The 22,145-nt window shown below is 51.3% G+C and overlaps 1 protein-coding gene across 8 annotated transcripts in view; it reads left to right on the forward strand.

Annotated features, from left to right (window-relative positions):
- Positions 1 to 22,145, forward strand: part of PPP1R12A (protein phosphatase 1 regulatory subunit 12A) — a 1,571,083-nt gene that overhangs the window by 1,514,686 nt on the left and 34,252 nt on the right. For 4 of the 8 annotated variants that reach the window (XM_078674236.1, XM_078674240.1, XM_078674239.1 and 1 more), the window contains one exon: positions 12,368 to 12,537. The exons of the other annotated variants lie outside the window; for them this stretch is intronic. In XM_078674236.1, coding sequence (XP_078530362.1) covers positions 12,368 to 12,502 — 135 coding nt within the window. In that variant the 3' untranslated portion in view covers positions 12,503 to 12,537. The remainder of the gene's footprint in view (positions 1 to 12,367; positions 12,538 to 22,145) is intronic. 8 annotated transcript variants of the gene reach the window in all.

Consider the following 22,145-nt stretch of genomic DNA (forward strand, 5'->3'; position numbering starts at 1 on the left):
GAGTACGCTCTCACAACCGCCCTTTCTAAAAGCTCTTGTCACGCCTGTAGCCCCTCCGCCTTCTCCCCTGAGCCATAGTACCCATTCAAGGCGTTGTGGTGTTTGGGGACATCCGTGTTTGTGACCCCTCACAGCCCAGCCTCACCCTCTTCTCTCCTCTACGGTATCAGCTGCTCAGCTCCACATGCGAGCTCCCGCTGTTTAGGGTTTCCCCACTCACTTGTGATAAGCTATATCGACATGGGCGAGATGAAGCATATCTCACTTAGCGCTACAGAGACTCTAGCCCCTGCCATCTTGCCGATTATCCTCACGGCTTGCAGTCGCAGCAATCCTCTGGCATATACTCAACTTTAAAGTACATTTCTCTTTCCTTGGCATTCAGGGTATGTGTTTAATACTCCCGTCAGTTTTTAATTATTTGAAAGTATTAGGGTTGCTTTCTTCAGTAAATCTCCTTCAGAGCTGCAGGCTGGAGCTGTTACTCTACTACCATCTTCCTGCAGGACTTTTTGGTCTGAGCCATTTCACAGACCCACCACTGGAGGAGGTGCTGCTTTAGAATTCATTCATAAGGTGAGGTACTGGAGCTTAGACTTATCCATCAGAAGAACCAGTTACCTACCCACAGTAAAACTATTTCTGTTGGATATTTTATCTAGCCACAGATCCCTCACCCACCCTCCCACCTCCCGGTTCTATGGAATGGACTCTTTTCCCATCTAAAACTGTCCCATCCCAGAGAGCAGGCTATTTTGATGAGCTTGGCCTTTGAGGGGCCGGACAAGCCTTAGAAAGCATCTGACATCAGATTGTCTGGGTAGTGCCTACATACGCCAATGCTAGTCTCTTCTAGAGTAGAACTATGTCTGCACTGAAATTTGTATCCACCAGTAAGAGCATTACTAAAGGTAAGAAATTTGTTCTTCATGGAGGTGGAACTAATTTCTTTGCTGATGCTGTGAATATGAAATAGATCTTCTTAAAACTCCCCTCACCAATGTACTACAATTTATGCTGCCTTATATCAACAGGGCTCACCAGCAGCTACGGTGAAGGGCTAAAGGGCTATCTTTTAGCTTCATCAGCCAGAGGAACCCTACCAGTTTAAACCTCCAGTGGTATCAAGATTTCTGAATTGATTGACAAACATGTATCCGTCGATAACATTTATCATGCCACCGTGGGCTCTTAACCTAGTTCTGATGTTTCTCATGGGGCTCTGTTTGAGATCTTGCTCAGTAGTCAGTTAAGACTATAATCCTTCAAAACTGTTTTCTTGATTGTCATTACTTCAGCTTGACATATTAGTGAGCTTCATGCCCTTTCTTTGTGTGCACAATTCGCATGCTTGCTTCTTCCCAGGCAAGTTGGTAGTTCCAGTTAAGGCTACTTTCCTGCCGAATGTGGTGTCCCCCTTCTATTTGGTAAAATCCATCACTCTACCAACTTCTTATCCATCGCCACATCTTTCCACAAAAGAGAAAAGGCTGGCTGCACAGATAAGTCTCTAGAATAGCTGTGAACTTCTACTTTAACTATACTAAGGACATTGGTTACAGTGGTTGCAAAAAGGGTACAGCAGTCCAGAAACACAAGATTTCTAGAAGGATTATCCTGTGTATTAAAATCATTTACACTTTGGCTAAAAATGATCCACCTGAAAAAATGAGGGCTCATTCCACCAGAGCCAACTAACAGCAGCAGCTTTAGCTATTGGAGTGGCTGTGGCAGAGCTATGCAACATGGATATTAGGATTTCTCTACACACCTTTGCCAAACTGTACTGTTTGGTCTCTGAAATAAGAAGAGATCAATTTGCTGTCTACTTGAAGATATTCTATTCCAGGGAACATTTTCTCTGCACCCTCTTCCTTTGAGTTTATGCTTGGCAATCTGTTCTAAAGTGAGACATCTGCAGATGAAGTACCCATCAGAAGATAACAGTTTTGCTGGTGCATACTTTGCCTACCTGCAGAATCCTCACTTATACTCCAACAATCCCCTCTTTGAGAGGAAACCTTTATAACCTCTTTTTTAAAAGTTAGTTATTTATGCACTGCACTAATACACAAGTTTCATTCTTCTTGATTACTCATAAGATGTAGCTGTAAAAACTGAGCAGAACTGACCTTGACGTGCCAGACCCGAGGCTTAATGATTCCTATGACGTCATCCAAACGCCAAGTCTGACTCAGGAACGAGGTTGACGCCACTTGCTGGCGCCAGACAGGTAAATCTTTGTCAGACCAATCTAGCTCCCGGCCCGGGATATTCAAAGCTGAGAAATCAAAGGTGCAGAATCTGCAGGTAGATAAAGTATCTACCAGAAATATTGTTACCAAAGGTAAATGACTTAACTCACTTCTCCCGTTTTGCTCTGAACTTGACAGGAGACAAAAGATTCTTTATAGGTGTCATGAATACAGTGATGACAGAAACAACATATAATAGGGTAAGTAAAGCGAGACTGAGCAGCGTATGGTTAAAGTTTAGTAAGGCAAGATCAATCTTAACATGATAGGACCGGTGCTCTGATTGGAGGATTAGAAAATAGAAGTTTGTTCAGGTGGGGCGATCGATGTTAAAGAGAACAGTCTAATCGATGTGGAATAAAAGTGGAAAAGGTGGTTTGTTCAGGCAAACAAAAGAAGTCCTATAGGGTGTACGTACTCGGGCTCGAAAGCTGCTTCCTCTATTAAAGCAGGGACTTTCCTTAGCTTACACTGTAGGGATGTGCTTCCTTCTGGTTCTTTTCCCTCTCAGGGCTGGTCTTCCTGCAAAATGAGAAGAGGTGCTTACGGTGAGTAACATGTTATTACTTACTACAAAGACTTACTTGTATAGATTTAAAAATACATATCTATTCCCATCAGATACTTCAAGTAGTGTTGTTAAGTGCTTTGCATTCTTGAAAAGTGTTGCAGAGCTGGATTCTATAATGTACGACCTAACCAATATACAATAATTTGCATTCTGCATATCTGAAAGAAACACGTAGTGATAGATTCCTTACCGTCAAATTACCCCCAGGCGTCAGACTGGATTCGGGAAGTTTTTGTCAGCACCTGCGTGTTGGTAGGCGTCGTGGTGTGGCTCCGCGTGCGTCGTTGGTATCGTTGTTGCCGAGATGACGTCACTGGAGCTACTTGGACGCGCCCACGCGCGCTGACGTCAGTTCTTTATTTTTCCGCACCAGCAAGCACAGATCCAGGAAGAGCAAGTACCCCCAATCACTTTTTGACTGAGTTTTTTCGAGGCCTTTTGTCTCAATTCTTTTGAGTCGATTGACTTCTGGTGTCGTAGGGATGCCCGGCTTCATGAACTGCGGGGACTGTCACCGTGTGATGTCGGTGACGGAGCCGCACCACGTGTCTCTACTGCCGGGGGCGCACAAAGCAAAACCAAAGGAGATGATGGACGGAGTGTTGAACATTGCAAGCGCTCACCCCCAGTCAACAGATCTGGGTTTAATCCATCATAATTCTTTAGCTCACTTCGTGTGATGTCGGTGGCGGACCCGCACCACGTGTCTCTACTGCCGGGGGGCGCACAAAGCAAAACCAAAGGAGATGATGGACGGAGTGTTGAACATTGCAAGCGCTCACCCCCAAACAACTGATTTGGGTTTAATCCATCATCATTCTTTAGCTCACTCCGCCACCCCAGTTCAGGCATGGCCATATGCAAATCAGTCTGACCCTGTGCCTCATGGGAACAGTCCAACCCGAACTGCCAAGCCATGTCTTCCCTGGATCGGAAACAAGCATCCTGGGACCGGTTTGTTATTAATTTATTCTTATTAGGCGCACAGCTACCCAAGGGTGTCCCAACGCCACCTGAAAGGTAAAGAAAGACAAGAGAACTGTATAAGTTAAACAACCAGGTTTTTAGGCACTTGCGATAGTTCACGTAACTAATTTCGGTCTGAAGTACCTTCGGAAGGGAGTTCCACAGCCGTGTGCCAAGATAAGAAAAAGATCGGCCACCCATCCAGGCCAGTCTAATCCTTGGCACAAAAAACTTAGCCTGTGAGGCTGAACGTAACGAGCGTGAGGGAAGATAACGCTGAACCAAAGCTTTCAAATATTGTGGTGCTATGCCAAAATTGATTCTGAACATAAGTCTCAGGGCTTTGAACTTTAAACGGTTCTCAACCCTGAGCCACTGCAGCTTACGAAGAGCACCTGAGATGAAGCACTTTTGGGAAGCTTGCAGAGCTGCCTGGCCGCCACATTTTGAACCAGTTGCAGCTTACGTACTACATCCTTATTGGCTCCAAGATAAACAATATTGCCATAATCCAGCCTAGATGTAGTAAGAGCATGGACCACAGTACGTTGTGTAGATAATGGCATCATCCAAAGAATTTTCCTAAGCCATTTAAGGCTGGTAAAGCAAGTGGATGACACTTTCACCGCTTGCTGCCTCATTGAAAGTTGTTAATCAATTATGACGCCCAGATTCTGAACCTACCGGCTGGGCAGAGGTAGAGCACCCATCTCAGATGGCCAATATAGGGCGCTCCATAGGTTCTTTTCCTTGCCCGGTACTGGCCTCAGTCTTCTCCCCATTAAGTTCAAGTAGGTTGGCTTGCATCCAACCTGCGATGTTTCTCAACCCCACTTGGAGAGAGGATGGGGTGGATGTTCTGTCAGCAGATAAAGAGAAGACAATCTGGGTGTCATCGGGGTAGGAGAAAAGGGAGAGCCCCGAATCTTCTGCAATAAGTGCTAAAGGCCTAACGTAGATATTAAATAACGGGCTCAAAATAGAGCCTTGGGGAACACCGTAAGGTGAAAAGTACGTTTTTGAACTGGATGTAGGTGAAAAAACTTGGACGGTGCGATCCACTAAAAAGTTTTTTTTAGCCACCAGTTTCTGGCTAAGCAGCCGTCGTCTCCAAGTCATGCCCCGACTGCCAGGCTATGGCGTCGAAGACTTTGCGGGAGCGGTCCCGAAAGTTGCTAGAAGTCTGGCAGTCGGCTCTGCGCCGCTCAAGGTCGCGGAGCTGTCACCATCGTTCCTCTGGATCTAAGTCTTCGCACTCGGGGTCAGGTAAGTCAAAGCATTCCAAACGGAAGTCGAAGAAGCATTGTCGTTCCTTGACTTCCCGTCGCGGCTGAGGGTGGTGCCACACCCGCAGCTCCGGCGGAGCCTGCAACGTCGCCGCCGGCCTTCTCGGGACCGTCGGCAACGCCTGATCAGGTGCAAGAGTTTCTTGCTGTCATGGCCCGACGCATTGGGCCGTCTGGGCCCGCCGGTGCTCCTTGGGCCCAACAGGCCTAACTGGGGATCCTGTTCTTCCATCGCCGCCGTTTTCGGCGCAGTCGCCGCCACTGGCTTTGGCCCCAGCACCGCAGAACCCCCTTGGATCCGGGTTTGGATCCCGGGCGACCTCATAACACCTCCACCGATGTCGAACCCGCCTCCGGTACCACCTCTGACGTCGTCCGGTGCTACTGCCAACGTCGATCCTGGTTTCAGCCCCGAACTGGACATGGTGCTGGAACGGCGTTGCTCGACACCAATTCCGACGCCAATGGGGTCTTTTTACTCCTATGTCCGTCCTCCTTATTTTCAGCCTGTTTCACAGACTTCAGAGGAAGGGGAGGGCTGGGAGGGATCTGAGGACCCTATCACACAGCAGTGTGGGTATGATCTGGACTGGGCAGGGGATTTGGGGGATGCCAGTGGTCTTGACACCTCACCTGACCTTGGCATGCTGTCTCCTCCTTCCGTGCCTACGGAGGAGGGAGCAAGTTACGCAGTGGTGTTGCGTAGGGCGGCCAAGGCCCTCCCCTCCACCTCGAACTCCCTACAGTGGCCGTCCGGACTGACCTCCTGACAGAAGTGCTTCAGCCAGTGGCAACCTCTTCGAAGCCCTTGCTGCCTTTTAATGATGCACTTTTGGACTTTTCTTTTGGACACTTGGGCCAGGCCCAACATAGGGGCTCATGTGGATAGGAACGTTGCCTGACGCCATCGCCCGGCTCCCTCTTTCTCTCTCAACACCCCACTCCTGAGAGCTTGGTTGTCCAAGTCTCTGCTTCCCTGAGCACATTCCCTTCTGCACCTCCGGATCGGGAATCCAAGAAGCTGGAGCTGTTTTAATCTGCCAGCTTAGGGCTTATTCCCACTCTTTGTGAGACACGGTTGCGCAGGTGCTGCCTAGCCCAGACAGTACTCTCCCAAGGTATTGCAGCTGGGAGGGACACAGCTAAGTTCACCATCCGTTGTGGGCTTGATACCGCCGACTCGCTGGGCAGCGTGATTTTCACGACGGTGGCGCTTAGGCGCCACACCTGGCTGAGGACAACTGGCTTCTCAGGGGATGTCCAAAACACTATGATGGACATGCCCTTTGATGACATTCGCCTCTTTGGCCAAAAGGCAGATAGTGCGTTGGGAGTGCTTTAAGGACTCCCGGGCTACGGCCAAGTCGTTGGGCCTGTCGGCCACTCCCCCTCCTCCCCCTTATGCTTTTCGCGCCTTTCGTGGCAACGGAAGGGGTGCCCCAACACATTTGTTCCAGAGCCACTGGCCTGTACAGCAACAACCTCAGCGCGGCCGCGGACGAGGGAACTGTCAAGCCGGTTCTGGGGGCCAACGGGCAGGTCAGTCCACCTCCACCCCTGCAGCATCCACTGCAAAGCCTTCCTAGTCCGAACTTTCAGGCCGATCAAACGCCAGTGGGCGGCAGAATTCGCCATCATCTCCCCCACTGGTGCTATATCACATTGGACAAGTGGGTGCTGCAAATTGTCCGAAGGGCTACTCCCTCCCCTTCGAGACTACCCCTCCAGCCATGCCACCTCAGTACCTCAGCATGTCGGGGGACCATCTTGCGCTTCTTCAGCAGGAAGTCATGGCCCTCTTGGCCAAAGGGGCTATCTAGCGCGTTCCTGGGCCCAAAGTAGGTCGTGGTTGTTATTCCCACTACTTTCTGGTCCCCAAGAAGGACAAGGGCCTGCGTCCTATCTTGGACCTCAGGAACGTCAACTGCGTCCTCCGGAAGGAAAAATTAAAGATGTTGACGTTAGCTCAGGTCTTGAATGCCCTTGACCCTGTAGACTGGATGGTAACGTTGGACTTACAGGACGCATATTTCCACATCCCCGTCCTGCCAGCCCACCGGCGTAACTTGCGGTTCACGGGAGGCCAGGAGCACTTTCAGTTTACCGTGCTCCCCTTCGGCCTTACCAGCGCCCCTCGGGTTTTCACAAAAGTGATGGCAGTAGTCGCAGCTCATCTGCGCAGATCGGGGGTTCCAGTCTTCCCCTATCTTGACGACTAGTTGTTGAAGGCTGGTTCGCCCCAGGCAGTCGTCTCGCACCTCCAGACTATGGCCGACCTCCTGCATTAGCTGGGGTTCTCCTTCAACGTGCCGAAGTTGCACCTGATTCCCTCTCAGAAGCTCCTCTTCATCAGAGCGGTTCTGGACTCGATGCAGTTTCGGGTTTATCCTCCCGAGCTGCGAGTCCTGGATATTCAGGCCATGATCCCTATCTTTCAGCCTCTATCCCAGGTTTCGGTCAGGATGACCCTCCGGCTACCGGGCCTGAGGGCCTCCTGCTAGCGGATCATGCCAGATGGCCTATGCGGGCTCTGCAGTGGGACTTGAAGTTCCAGTGAGCACAGCATAAGGACAATCTGTCCGATCATGTCTGGATCTCGGATGGGACTGCACGACAATTGCAGTGGTGGCTCACGAATCGCGATTGGGTCAATGGCAGATCCCTCTCCCTTCCCCAACCGGAACACACAGTTGTGACGAACGCGTCCCTTCTGGGATGGGGAGGCCACATGGGAGAGGCGGAAATCAGAGGACTCTTGTCTCCGGTGGAGTCCCGGCTCCATATCAACCTTCTGGAGCTTCGGCGATTTTATGTCAGGAGGCTATGGGCCTCTGGACATGGCTGGAACATCAGGGAATTTCCCTGGTGGTTCAACACCTGACAAGTTCTCTAAATGCCAGGGAGAACAAACTCAGCCGCCGGTACATGATGGATCACGAATGGCGTCTGAACGCGGACGTGGCGAATGTCTCTTTCAGCAGTGGGGAGAGCCTTGGTTAGATCTATTTGCCACCGAAGAGAATGTGCAATGTCATCAGGTCTGCGTGATGGAATTCCCAAGGCGGCACTCGCTATTCAATGCTTTTCGTTGTGAGTGGAGGTGCGGTCTATACCACTTCTACCCAGGGCTTGGTCTACCTGCCGCATTGTTCCTGGGCTGCACACGCTGTTGGTCTCCCCTGCCACGTCCCCATCACCGTTGTACGGCCGCTGCAGGGGGAGACTACAGCTCCCAGACATCCATACAGCACCGCCCACTTCCGCCCTGCAACGCGCCCGGAGGCGCTTAAACATCGGACGCCCCCTCGGAGGAGCGGGGGCTTGGTCTTTCTACACGGGGGCACAGAGACGCTCCAACAGCGCGGAGTCAACACCCTACCTGCCGCATTGTTCCTGGGCTGCACACGCTGTTGGTCTCCCCTGCCACGTCCCCATCACCGTTGTACGGCCGCTGCAGGGGGAGACTACAGCTCCCAGACATCCATACAGCACCGCCCACTTCCGCCCTGCAACGCGCCCGGAGGCGCTTAAACTTCGGAGGCTCCCTCGGTGGAGCTGGGGCTTGGTCTTTCTACACGGGGGCACAGAGACGCTCCGACAGCGCGGAGTCAACACCCTACCTGCCGCATTGTTCCTGGGCTGCACACGCTGTTGGTCTCCCCTGCCGCCGTCCCCATCACCGTTGTATGGCCGCTGCAGGGGGAGACTACAGCTCCCAGACATCCATACAGCACCGCCCACTTCCGCCCTGCAACGCACCCGGAGGCGCTTAAAAATTGGACGCTTCCTCGGTGGAGCAGGGGCTTGATCTTTCTACACGGGGGCACAGAGACGCTCCGACAGCGCGGAGTCAACACCCTACCTGCCACATTGTTCCTGGGCTGCACACGCTGTTGGTCTCCCCTGCCGCCGTCCCCATCACCGTTGTACGGCCGCTGCAGGGGGAGACTACAGCTCCCAGACATCCATACAGCACCGCCCACTTCCGCCCTGCAACGCGCCCGGAGGCGCTTAAACATCGGACGATCCCTCCGCGTCGCGGGCGGCGCCGGGCATAGCCCGGGCAAAGGGCGGCCAGTCTGTGGCAGTCCGGGGCAGACCGAGGCAGGGCAGGGACACATCCATAACATCTGTTACTCCATACTCACGGTAGGACTTGTACCATAATTGAGGATTGAGTGCAATATAGGCGAGGCCAGGTCTGAGTAGCCAGGCTGTATGACATCGGGTAGCCTGTGGTCAACATCAATAGCTGTATAGTATCAAGCATAGTAGCCTATACACTGGTCTTCTGGGGAAACGTAAAACTATGGAGGTGGGGGGAGGGGATGGTAAACCCCCCAAACAACGAAAGGGAAAGAAACCTAGAAAAGCGGCTAGTCACATAGCTGTAAGTGTTATGGAGCGAATTAATGATCTTGTTGACGACTGTAGGGAAATCCTTGAAGCTGATCAGGGTCAGTGTAGTAGGGAGGTCACAAGCGTTAAGGGTGGCGACATACTAAGATTACCAGAGGACACTAACGACGTACCTATAATACCAGCAATGTTTCGGGCAAAAAGAAAAGCAAGGATTGACAACAATAAAGATAACGGGGATTGTTTGATTATACCGAGCGAGGCACAGGGACATGTAGGTCAGATCTTGCTTATTAACATCACCGGTGACGGTCTACCAACGGTCACTGTCCCATCGATACCCTGTCATAACAGGTATACAGTCCTGGCTGATATCCACAACGAGCTCCCTGCCCCTCAACGGTTGCTAGATATAGGTTCTGCCCCCGTGGGGGAACAGGTAGCTAGTTTGGACGTTGCGCTTAACACCAACAGCAGCAGGGGCGCAGCAGTCGCAGAAGAAGTTACCAATTTAACAAACCTTGTAATTCTTCTTCGTGACGAAATAGATTCACTAAAGTCTTTAGTAAAAAATCTAACTATATTAGTTAGGGGCGAGCATGAGGGAGGAAGAAAAATTCAATCAAATGCGACAACAAGTCTACAAGACTCCTTCCCCTTAAAAAGTAAGGTCCATCAAGCCCCAGTTAGGGACAATCGTAGTGATCTAATCGTGCCATAAAAAAAAAAAAAAAAAAAAAAACTTCTACCCAGAGTGCTGAAAAAGATCAAGCATGACCGGGCACACGTCATTCTTGTAGCTCAGGATTGGGCTCGAAGAGTATGGTATCCCGAGCTACTCAGTATGGCTATTGATCCCCTGATCCGACTGCCTCTTAGGAAGGATCTTCTGTCGCAGCAACAGGAAACGGTCCTCCACCCGAACCTGTCCAGCTTCCACCTCCTTGCGTGGAGATTGAGCAGCAGCAGTTGACGTCTTTTGACCTGCCTCCCAAAGTTTGTGATGTAATCTTGGCAGCCAGGCGTCCCTCCACTAAGACGGTATACGCCTGCAGGTGGAATACATTTGTGGCAAGGTGCACAGCAAAGGCTGTGGATCCCCTTTCTGCCCCCTTTCAGAGGTCCTTCTATGCCTCCTTTCTTTGGCCCAGCAGGGCTCTGCTCTGGGCACCATCAAGGGCTATCTCTCGGTCATTTCAGCCTTTTTTGCGGCTTCCAGATCAACCTTCTCTTTTCAAGTCCCCTATTGTAAAGAGATACTTAAAAGGCATTACTCATCTTTTCCCTCCTGTTCCTATCATAATACCTCAGTAAGACTTGAACCTGGTTCTGACATATCTGATGTGTGCTCCCTTTGAGACACTTCACAACAGTCCTCTTCATCTTCTTACTTTAAAGACCGCTTTCCTGGTGGCTATCACCTCTGCCAGAAGATGGAGTGAGCTCCAGGCTCTTTCTTCTAAATCTCCTTTTCTCTCTGTCCATCCGTACAAAGTTGTTCTAAGGACTCGTCCATCTTTTCTGCCAAATGTTGTCACTGCCTTTCACATCGGGCAGACCATCACTTTGCCCACCTTCTTTCCGCCTCCGCGTCCCTCAAAAGAGGAAGAGAGGCTCTGCCATCTGGACCCAAAACATGCGCTCTCATTTTACCTCAACCGCACACAATAGTTCCCGGTGGATGACCAGCTCTTTGTTGGCTACGTGGGTGCCAAGAAACGTCCGGCTGTGCACAAGCGGACAATCTCTCGGTGGGTCGTTCGGTGCATTAAAGCTTGTTATTCTTTGGCTAAAAAGGAGCCTCCAGTGGGTCTACGCGCCCATTCTGCCAGGGCGATGGTAGCCACTACTGCTTTGGGCCTGGGAGTTCCCTTGCATGACATCTGTCAGGCAGCTACGTGGGCCTCGTTGCACACGTTTAGGAAGCATTACTGCCTGGACAACCAAGTCTGGAGAGACGGCTACTTTGGCAGTTCTGTTCTCCAGGACTTTCTGGTGTGATCTTGGTTCACAGACCCACCGCAGGGGTTGGTATTGCTGGGGTAACTATTCTAAGGTAAGGATTCTATCACTATGTGTTTCTTTCAGATGCACAAGTTACTTACCTTCGGTAACGATATATCTGTAAGAAACATTAGTAGTGATAGCTTCCTTACCGCCCCACCCATCCTCCCAGTCCTGCAAACTAATTTCTAGGGTTAAAATCATTTCTTTGAGGGCCCTAGTTTCATGGCACCAGTGGTCAGTTTCTTGCATGGCTCTACGTTCCTGGCACAGAAAGTGGTATACAGAACTGATGTTAGCTCGCGTGGGCGCGTCTAAGTAGCTCCAGCGACGTCATCACGGCGACAATGACGCACACTGAGCCGCACGACGACACCTACCGATGCCCAGGGGTACTGCTGACGAAAACTTTCCGTATCCAGTCTGACGCCTGGGGGTAATTCTAAGGTAAGGAATCTACCACTACTAATGTTTCTTACAGATATATTGTTACCTAAGGTAAATAACTTGTGCTTTAATTTAGAATTCCCACCAAGCGACAGTGGTAGTTAACTTAATTGGTGACAGTGCAAGTTATCTATTTGTCAAAGATACGGAGGGCCAAAACAAACCATATACATTCAAAATTAAAAAATCTTTACTTTGTTGGATTTGCACAATTAAACTAAAATTGCTTAAACATTGTGCACATTGCCTTTTGAGTTTACCCTTGTAAGTGGGTGACTGTATGATGTCAGTATCTCATGAATAGTGTTTATTCTGTTTTGTGTAATGAAAAAACTTTTATTTTAATGCAATTTATTCTTTCCCCTGCTAAAATTTGATTGAGCTGTCCTTTCATGTTTTCATTAATTCTTTTCTTCTTTCGTTTACCCTACTTTTCTTTTGTTTCACCTTCCCTTTCCTTTGTGTTCTGATTCTTGCAGAACCTACATGAAGTTAAGCAGATTCAGACTATGAGAGAGTTAAATGAGCGACTGGTGGCTGAGAATAGGGCCTTGACCAGAGTGGTTGCCAAACTCTCAGAGTCCTGTAGACAGCTACAGTCTGTCGACTTGTAATTTCTTCTCTCTTCATATCTTCTTTGCGTAGCCAGGCAGGTGCTTCTTTACTGCCAGTTTGTTGTGGATTTTTTTCTAGTTTGTGCGTCTTTTATTGTGCATCCCATAGTGCCTGTTTTGTGTATGGCTTTGCATGATACCTGGTGTTCTTAGATAGTATTATCTTCTCTCGATGCATCTCGCACATGGCCTGATTGACTAGTATTTTTTTATTGCACCTACAATTCACATTTATTTCAGAACCCCTTAGGGTAGCAGTTAATCTCGTCTACATAGTAAATAAAAAATGGCATTGCTTGCTTTGAATGTTGACGCTACTACAAAAATTGAGAAATGTAAGAAGCCAACATCAAGACAAATACATTTTCATTTATTAGTTTGAATTTAGGGTGACTCATGATTTACCAATTATTAGTTATTTCCATTTGATTGCCTTTTAGGTTAGCGGTTATCAAAATCTTCAGTTTAGTATAGTCCTATTCTTCAGCTTCTAAGCAGCAATTCTTGTTAGAGTGGTGTTTTGCGTTAATTATTTCACTAAACAAAAGCAAATACTTCTAAAATTATCGCTAATTGTGTTAAATTTAAAGTTTGTATTGTATGTTATTCTTCCCTGTATTATACGTTCCAGAGCAGTAGTAGATCCTTCTAAGTGCTATTGACCATTATCTGAAACAGTATATATTTTCCAGTTTGCTTTGAAATTGGTGCTTGTAACTTTTGAAGAGACTTACTATGCTCTTCTTCCTGAAGTAAGAATGCTTTAAAACTGCACACTTAGTATACACTACAAAGATAATTAAGGGTACTTTCAGACCTATTTTCTTTTGACTAGCATGATTAGTGAGATGATACATAAAACGTTTGTAAGAATACATATTGCCCTACTTTACCCAAATTAGCCAGAATGTGTCAACTGTAACATTGGTTGCACTCCTGATATCCTTTACTATAATTTCAACTTTACAAGCTAAGACGTGACAAACCCTTCATAAATAAACCAAACTGGCCTTCATGGATTGACTGAGGTTACATATACTAAGTTTCAGTGCAGAATATGCTGTTAAATTGCTTGTCTATGTTATTACCTGCTCTCACCTTTCCTTTAATAAACCTGATCGAACATACCCTGTTGTGTTCTCTATACCTGATGAAACTATTAATGTTGCTGTACCAAATCCAACTTCGTACTAATTCAAATTGTGGTCTCTGTTGGATACTTTTCACAACACATTCCTCACCTTAAGAGTATCCTCCCCAGGTGCCAGACAGGATCTGGAGAATTCTGTCAGCAGTGATCTTGCGACCCACTAGATGGCACCATGTGGGTCAGCGGAGAGTCTGTTTTTCCCCTAGAGTGACAGAGCAGAGCCACATTTAAGTGCAAACCTCAACTGCTGTGTAATTTCCTTTATTTCAGGGCCCTTCTCTGTAGTTTCCCAGAGATCCGCACGTATCTTTTTCAGTTTTCCGAAGATTTGAAAAAACCTTCGCTCAGACAATGTGCCTGGGACGATGCCGCCTCTGAAAACATCAGGATTCAACTTGTGCCATGACTGTAGGAAACCGATGTTGTCACGCACCTGCATGACCTGCTTCTTTGTGGTACTTGGACTCTGGTCCTGACTCAGTGGTGCAAATAATGTGCCCTCATGCACCCGAAGGCAATCCAAAAGTGGGAGCCTGTAGTCAAATTGGCACACACAAGAGTTCATTGTCGAACAATAGATTACGTTTCAAGTCACGGGCTGTTTGCGATTCTATTCAGGGGGGCTGTCCCGGGAAAAGTCTCATTACCACTTAAAGCAGGGGCCCCCAGCAAAGCCCAGTCCAAGTTCCACTTGCCACTGGTCAGTTGGAAATTGTAGGGAAAAAGCCTCTTGCCTCTTTTTGTATCCCTGTAAGCACATAAGAGGCCAGCCAACTGACGCCTGGAGTCCACTCCTTTATCCTGGGCACAAAGAAGCACCAGGTCCAGCCCATCAGAGCTGTGCACAGGTTACACAGCTGTTCCTCTTCCTCTTCTGTTCTTACACAGGTCCAGAAAGCACCAGCTAGTGAGCGACGGTGACTCTTGGGCACTCCTTGACAAATGGGATCAACATTTTCAGGGGCAACCCTGCCCACTTTTTCAGTAGTTCTTGTTTTCTTTATTGCAAACAGGCCTAAAATGGCATGTCTGCATTTTCAAGAGGTTGAGAAAGTCTTTGGTCATACTAATCTTGGTCTCTCAGGGTTGTTGGTGTTTAGTGTGGATGTGCATAGTCCTCACCAGCATCCCTCCTCACATCTAACAGTAAAATCCAGTTTGATGCAGGTACTGTACTCACAGTAAATCTAGCGACAGATGTCTGATAGGACAGAAGCAGAGGGCTTCAGTAGCCAAACAGGGCGATACACAAGAATTGTCCTTTCATCTTGTTCTCTCTCTTTGAAGTGCTTTCAAGGGGTTGAACATGTCTCAACAGAGCTTTAAGCCAGGATTTGACACTGTGGTGTTGACCGAAAGACCACAATCCCAGCCCTGCATATTCTGTTGAACTCAGTCGCCATCCCTTATAATTTAGGTCAGCTTATTTTGAGCTCCTGGGAGAAATTCCTTACCATTTCCTTACCTGTGCACAGACTGTGATTTGCTGGACAATTAATGCAAGTTAGCTTCAATGAACCTCAAGCAGGGAAAAGGTAACTTTTTAAATGTTACTATCTGAAAGAGACACGTTAGTATTAGATTCCTTACCTTAGAATATCCCCAGGCGTCAGACTGGATCCGGAAATTTTTGCGTAGCAGTACCCTTGCGCGTCGGTAGGCGTCGTCTGCGGCTCCGCGTCCATCGTCGGCGTCGTGGGCGCCGTGATGACGTCGTCGGAGTACTTAGACGCCGCCTCCGCGTGCTGATGTCAGTTCTTCTTTTTTCCGCGCCAGCAAGCGCAGATCTGGAAAAAGCAGTAACCCTAGTCAATTTTGACTAAACTTTTTTGATCCTTTTTGATTACTATTTCGAAGTCTCTCGACTCCGAAACGGTGCCGATAGGGATGCCCGGCTTCAAACCTTGTGACGATTGCGACCGGCTGATGTCGGTCACGGATCCTCACCGCGTCTGTTTGTCGTGTTTGGGCGTCGACCACGACGACAAGGCCTGCTCCGGCTGCCGGGCCCTCTCTTCGAAAGCCAGGCGGGAGCGGTCCCGTAGGCGCCTAGAACTCCGGCAGTCGGCCCCGTGCCGTGAGAGGTCCCGATCCCATGGGAGGTCGAGGGACAGGTCGCGGGCCCGGAGCCACCACAGCTCCGAGAGTAGGCCGCACTCCTCCGGGTCGAAGACGTCGTCAGGTAAGAGGCACAAGAAGTCCAAGCGGCGTCATCGCTCCTCGGACTCCCCCCGACAGTCGCGCGATGCGGCCGGGGGTTTGGGTGACACCGCCCACGCGGCTCCGTCGGAGTCGCGGGCGCCGCGTCCAGCCCCATACCCTACGGTCCCTGGGCTCAACGTGACGCCGGAGGAGGTCGAGCGCTTCCTCATGGCCATGAGGAAACTCTCTCCTCCGACGGGCTCCGCGGCGCCTCCGGGCCCAGCGGACCCGTCTGGGAGCCCTAGCGGGTCGGCGGCTCCGGCCCCGACGCCGTCGGGTGCTTCGGCCCGACGCCGCCGATGCCTTCGGGCCCGGCGCCGCAGGTACCTGTTATCCCGACGCCGCCGGCGCCTTCGGGCCCGGCGCCGAGGGGTCCAGTTGTTCCGACGCCGCCGGCGCCTTCGGGTCCGGCGCCGCAGGACGCCGCTGGTCCTCCTTCGGGATCTGGTTCGTCGCCGGTGGATCTGACGACCTCCCCGGCGTCGGACCCTCAGGTGTCGCCTCCGGTGCCGTCCTCGGGCGGCGCCGACCCCGGTCCTCCTTTCCGTTCCTGTTCGGCCGTCAGGACGGCCCCGTTGGGCGCCGCTCCAGACGCCGTTGGGTGATTTTCACTTTTATGAACAGGCCCCATTGGTTGAGGACCCTGAATTTCAGGAGATGGGTGAAGGAGAGGACTGGGAGGGGTCTGAGGACCCTCTGACCAGAGAGTGTCAGTCTCGTGAGGACTGGACAGAAGACCTTGGGGAGGCCAGTGGCCTGGACACCTCTCCAGACACTGGGTTTGTCTCCCCTCCTACCGTGGCTTCGGAGGAGGGGGCAACATATGGTGTGGTGCTGATGAGGGCTGCCAAGGCCTTGGGCCTTGAGCTCCCCGTCGCGGCCGTGAGGACTAACCTCCTCACTGAGGTCCTTAAACCGCAGTCAAGCTCGGCCGAGCCTCTGCTGCCTTTTAATGAGGCCTTGACCGACGTTCTGCTGGGCACTTGGTCCAAGCCCGCTACGGGTTCGCCCGTAGATAGGAACGTGGCCAGACGCCACCGCCCGGCCCCGGGCGACCCATGTTTTCTGTCCTCCCACCCTACCCCCGAGAGCCTGGTCATCCAGGCCTCCAATTCCCAGACCGCATTCCCGTCCGCACCCCCGGACCGGCAATCCAAAAGGTATGACCTGTATGGGAAGAAGATCTTCTCCTCTATTAGCCTCGGCCTGCGGTCTTCTAACACCGCCTGCCTCTTGGGACGTTACACCCACTCTGTGTGGGATAAGGTCGCGGAAGTGCTGCCAGAGTGTCCGTTGGAGGTACGGGCCAAACTCGGCCAAGCCCTTGTGGAGGGCCGGGATGCAGCCAAATATTCCATCCGGTGTGGGCTGGATACCACTGACTCGCTGGGTAGAGCGATGGCAACGACGGTGGCGGTCAGACGCCACGCCTGGCTGAGGTCCGCCAACTTCTCGGCAGATGTCCAGAGCACGCTTATGGACATGCCGTTCGATGGCCGTCGCCTCTTTGGCGACAAGGCAGACCATGCGCTTGAGCGTTTTAAGGACTCCAGGGCTACGGCCAAGTCCTTAGGCCTCTCGGGCCAGCGCCAGCAATCGGCTGCCTATCACTCCTTTCGTGGCCACGGAAGGGGTGCGCCCACACGTGCCGCCAGCCACGCACCGCAGGGCAATACCCAACGCGGTGGCGGCCGTGGGAACCGCCGTCCTGGTGGTCGGGGGCAGCGGCGAGGTCAGTCCACACCTTCCCCCGCAGCATCCGCCTCTAAACCCTCCTAGTCCGTGCTTTCAGGCCCATGTGACGCCAGTGGGAGGCAGGGTTCGCCATCACCACCTTCACTGGCGCACTGTCACGTCGGACAGGTGGGTGCTGCAGATCGTCCGAAGGGGCTACTCCCTCCCCTTCGAGGCGACTCCTCCAGCCATGCCACCGCAGAACCACCGTGTATCGGGGGATCACTTGCAACTTCTGCAGGAGGAAGTTACGGCCCTCTTGGCCAAAGGGGCCATCGAGCGCGTTCCTGGGCCAGAAGTAGGGTGTGGTTGCTACTCCCACTACTTTCTGGTACCCAAGAAGGGCAAAGGGGGCCTACGCCCTATCTTGGACCTACGGAACGTCAACGGCTTCCTCCGGAAGGAGAAGTTCAAGATGCTGACACTGGCTCAGGTCCTGGCTGCCCTGGACCCAGGAGACTGGATGGTAGCGTTGGACTTGCAGGACGCTTATTTTCATATCCCCGTCCTGCCTGCCCACCGGCGCTACCTGCGGTTCATGGTGGGCCACGAGCACTTTCAGTTTACCGTGCTCCCCTTCGGCCTTACCAGCGCCCCACGGGTGTTCACGAAGGTGATGGCGGTGGTCGCAGCTCATCTGCGCAGGTTAGGGGTTTCAGTCTTCCCCTACCTCGACGACTTGTTGTTGAAGGCGGGCTCGCCCCAGACAGTCGTCAGCCACCTCCAGACGACGGCAGACCTCCTGCACCAGCTGGGGTTCTCCATCAATGTGCCGAAGTCACACCTGTGTCCCTCTCAGAAGCTCCTCTTCATCGGAGCAGTTCTGGACTCGGCGCGGTTTCGGGTTTATCTGCCCGAACAGCGGGTCCGGTATATTCAGGCTCTGATTCCCATCTTTCAGCCGTTATCCCGGGTTTCGGTCAGGTTGACGCTGCGGCTTCTGGGGCTGATGGCCTCCTGCATCCTGCTGGTGCATCACGCCAGGTGGCGGATGCGGGCTCTGCAGTGGGACCTGAAGTTTCAGTGGGCCCAGCATCAGGGCAACCTATCCGACCACGTCCTGATCTCGGAGGGCACTGCGAGACAGCTGCAGTGGTGGCTTACGGACCGCGATTGGGTCAACGGCAGATCCCTCTCCCTTCCCCAACCGGAGCACGTAGTTGTGGCGGACGCGTCCCTCCAGGGCTGGGGAGGCCACATGGGAGAGGCGGAGATCAGAGGCCTCTGGTCTCCGGCGGAGGCCCGGCTCCACATCAACCTGTTGGAGCTACGGGCGATTCGTCTAGCGCTGAAGGCATTCCTCCCCTCTGTCCGGGGGAGTGTAGTGCAGGTGTTCACGGACAACACCACCGCCATGTGGTACTGCAACAAACAAGGCGGGGTGGGGTCGTGGATCCTTTGTCAAGAGGCTCTTCGCCTTTGGCAATGGCTGGAACGCCAGGGCGTGACCCTGGTGGCTCAACACCTGGCAGGTTCTCTGAACGCCAGGGCGGACGAGCTCAGCCGTCGGTGCATGATGGATCACGAATGGCGTCTGAACTCGGACGTGGCGCAAGGCCTCTTTCAGCGATGGGGAGAGCCTTGGTTAGATCTATTCGCCACCGAAGAGAACGCGCAATGTCATCAGTTCTGCGCGTTGGAATTTCCAAGGCGGCACTCGCTCGGAGACGCTTTTCGTCGCGAGTGGAGTTGCGGTCTGTGGTACGCCTTTCCGCCTATACCACTTCTGCCCAGAGTGCTGAAGAAGATCAAGCGCGACCGGGCCCAAGTCATCCTTGTGGCTCCGGACTGGGCACGAAGGTACTGGTATCCAGAGCTACTCAGTAAGTCAGTCGATCCCCCGGTTCGTCTGCCTCTTCAGGAGGACCTTCTGTCGCAGCAGCAGGGGACGGTCCTCCACCCGAACCTGTCCAGTCTCCACCTCCATGCTTGGAGATTGAGCGGCGACAGTTGAGGCCATTTGACTTGCCTCCTGAAGTCTGTAACATCATTCTGGCAGCCAGGCGTCCCTCCACAAAGTCGGTATACGCCTGCAGGTGGAACAGATTTGTGGCATGGTGCACAGCAAAGGCTGTGGATCCACTTTCTGCCCCTCTTTCTGAGGTTCTTCTCTTCCTTCTTTCTCTTGCCCAGCAGGGCTCTGCTCTGGGCACTATCAAGGGCTACCTTTCTGCCCTTTCAGCCTTTCTCAGGCTACCTGATCAGCCTTCTTTGTTCAAGTCCCCTATTGTTAACAGATTTCTTAAGGGCATCACTCACACGTTTCCTCCTGTTCCGTTTGTGATGCCTCAGTGGGACTTGAACCTGGTTTTAACATTCCTGATGTGCGCTCCCTTTGAGCCACTTCACAACTGTCCTCTTCGCCTTCTGACTTTGAAGACTGCTTTCCTGGTTGCCATCACCTCTGCCAGGAGAGTGAGTGAGCTCCAGGCCCTTTCTTGTACTCCACCTTTCCTTTCTGTCCATCCGGACAAAGTGGTGCTTCGTACCAAACCTTCTTTCCTGCCCAAGGTTGTCACGGCCTTTCACATCGGGCAGTCTATCACCTTGCCAACCTTCTTCCCGCCACCGCATCCCTCTAAAGAGGAAGAGCGGCTCCACCGTCTGGACCCAAAACGTGCGCTCTCATTCTATTTGGATCGCACACGCCAGTTCCGGGTGGATGACCAACTCTTTGTTGGTTACGTGGTCGCTAAGAAGGGGAAAGCGGTGCACAAGAGGACCATCTCCCGGTGGATCATCCTGTGTATCCAGGCTTGCTACTCCTTGGCTAGGAAGGAGCCCCTGGTTGGACTGCGGGCTCATTCTACCCGAGCGACGGCGACCACCACTGCCCTGGGCAGAGGTGTGCCCTTACAAGACATCTGTCAGGCAGCTACGTGGGCATCGCTGCACACGTTTGCGCGACACTACTGCCTGGACAGTCAAGTCCGGAGGGATGGCTTCTTTGGCCGTTCCGTCCTCCAGGACTTTCTGGTGTGATTATTGGTTCGCAGACCCACCACCGGGGTTGTTATTGCTGGGGTATCTATTCTAAGGTAAGGAATCTAATACTAACGTGTCTCTTTCAGATGCACAAGTTACTACTTGTGTAACGAAATATATGTAAGAGACATTAGTTAGTATTAGATTCCTTACCGACCCACCCATCCTCCCCGTTCTGCGAACCAATATCTAGGGTTAGGGTTGTCCCCTTCAGGGCCCTAGTTTCAATGGCACCAGTGTTGGTTTTTAACATGGCTCTGCGTTTCTGGCGCGGAAAAGCTGTGTCTAAGAACTGACGTCAGCACGCGGAGGCGGCGTCTAAGTACTCCGACGACGTCATCACGGCGCCTACGACGCCGACGACGGACGCGGAGCCGCAGACGACGCCTACCGACGCGCAAGGGTACTGCTACGCAAAAATTTCCGGATCCAGTCTGACGCCTGGGGATATTCTAAGGTAAGGAATCTAATACTAACTAATGTCTCTTACAGATATATCGTTACACAAGTAGTAACTTGTGCTTTCTGACTTCACTATTGAATTGAATTTTGAATAACTATTAAAAATGGTGTCTTCATTATTTTTCTAACTGGTAACTTTTCAAAGTTATCAGGATTGGCTTGTCATTCTGCACCCTGGTTTTCTACATAGAACAGATGGGCCTGCCACAGTGAAAAAACTTTTCAGACTTTGTCACTCGAGATGTGGTGGATTAAATGTTCTACCTGCCCCACTTTTAAATACCATTCACCCTATTTTGTGGGCTACAAGGCCTCATTGGCTTGACTTAATATTAAAAAGGTAGGTCTTTATCTCTCAAGAAGGGTTATTTTGACAAGTTGCTCTGCAGATTTTACACTGCAGCAGTCCTGCTACACAGGGTAGGTCTTTAGTCATGTTTATATTGCACTGTAGTGGAGGGCATAATAGGTGCAGAAGTCTGCAAGTGGCATTTACCTTCCAGGTCATATAGTAATGACTTACAGTAAAATGTAATGTGTCAATTGGGAATAAGCTAAAATAATCATGTTTAGAGGAGGAGCCAAGGTGCTTTACTCCTGGTTAGCAGGGGTAAAGTACACAGCATTCTAAAGCCAGCAAAAATAGAGTCCAGAAAACGGTGAAGAATCTGGGTGACCATGCAGAAAAGGCAAATTTCCTACACACGTTATAAATGCAAGATTAGGCAAAAAGACATAAGGGTGTAAATCAAGGGTCATACGTCACAAGCATCTACGGACTCTGATCTGCGCTTCAGTTGGTCCCACTGTAACTCAAATTCCTCGTACAGTTGGCCACCTCTTAGCAAATTGTGGCCTTAATGCTGCAGCTTTTTCAGGTGCTTTCAGCTTCATCCGGCACTCCTTTGGACCTCATGGAACTGCGAGTGGCTACAGTTGAACCCTGCTGTTGGGCTCTCACTCTGAACCAGATGACCCCATAAGACGTGTGCACCCTGTTTATGCTTCCACTCTAACTCCGTAGTTTACACCAGTCTCTCCCATGTTTTTGCCATCTTATTCAGCCCAGTACCCAATCCTGGCACCTGTATCCAACCTTGTGCTGTAATC

Source organism: Lissotriton helveticus, chromosome 1_1 (assembly GCF_964261635.1).
Source record: "Lissotriton helveticus chromosome 1_1, aLisHel1.1, whole genome shotgun sequence".
NCBI classification, from domain to species: Eukaryota; Metazoa; Chordata; class Amphibia; order Caudata; family Salamandridae; genus Lissotriton; species Lissotriton helveticus.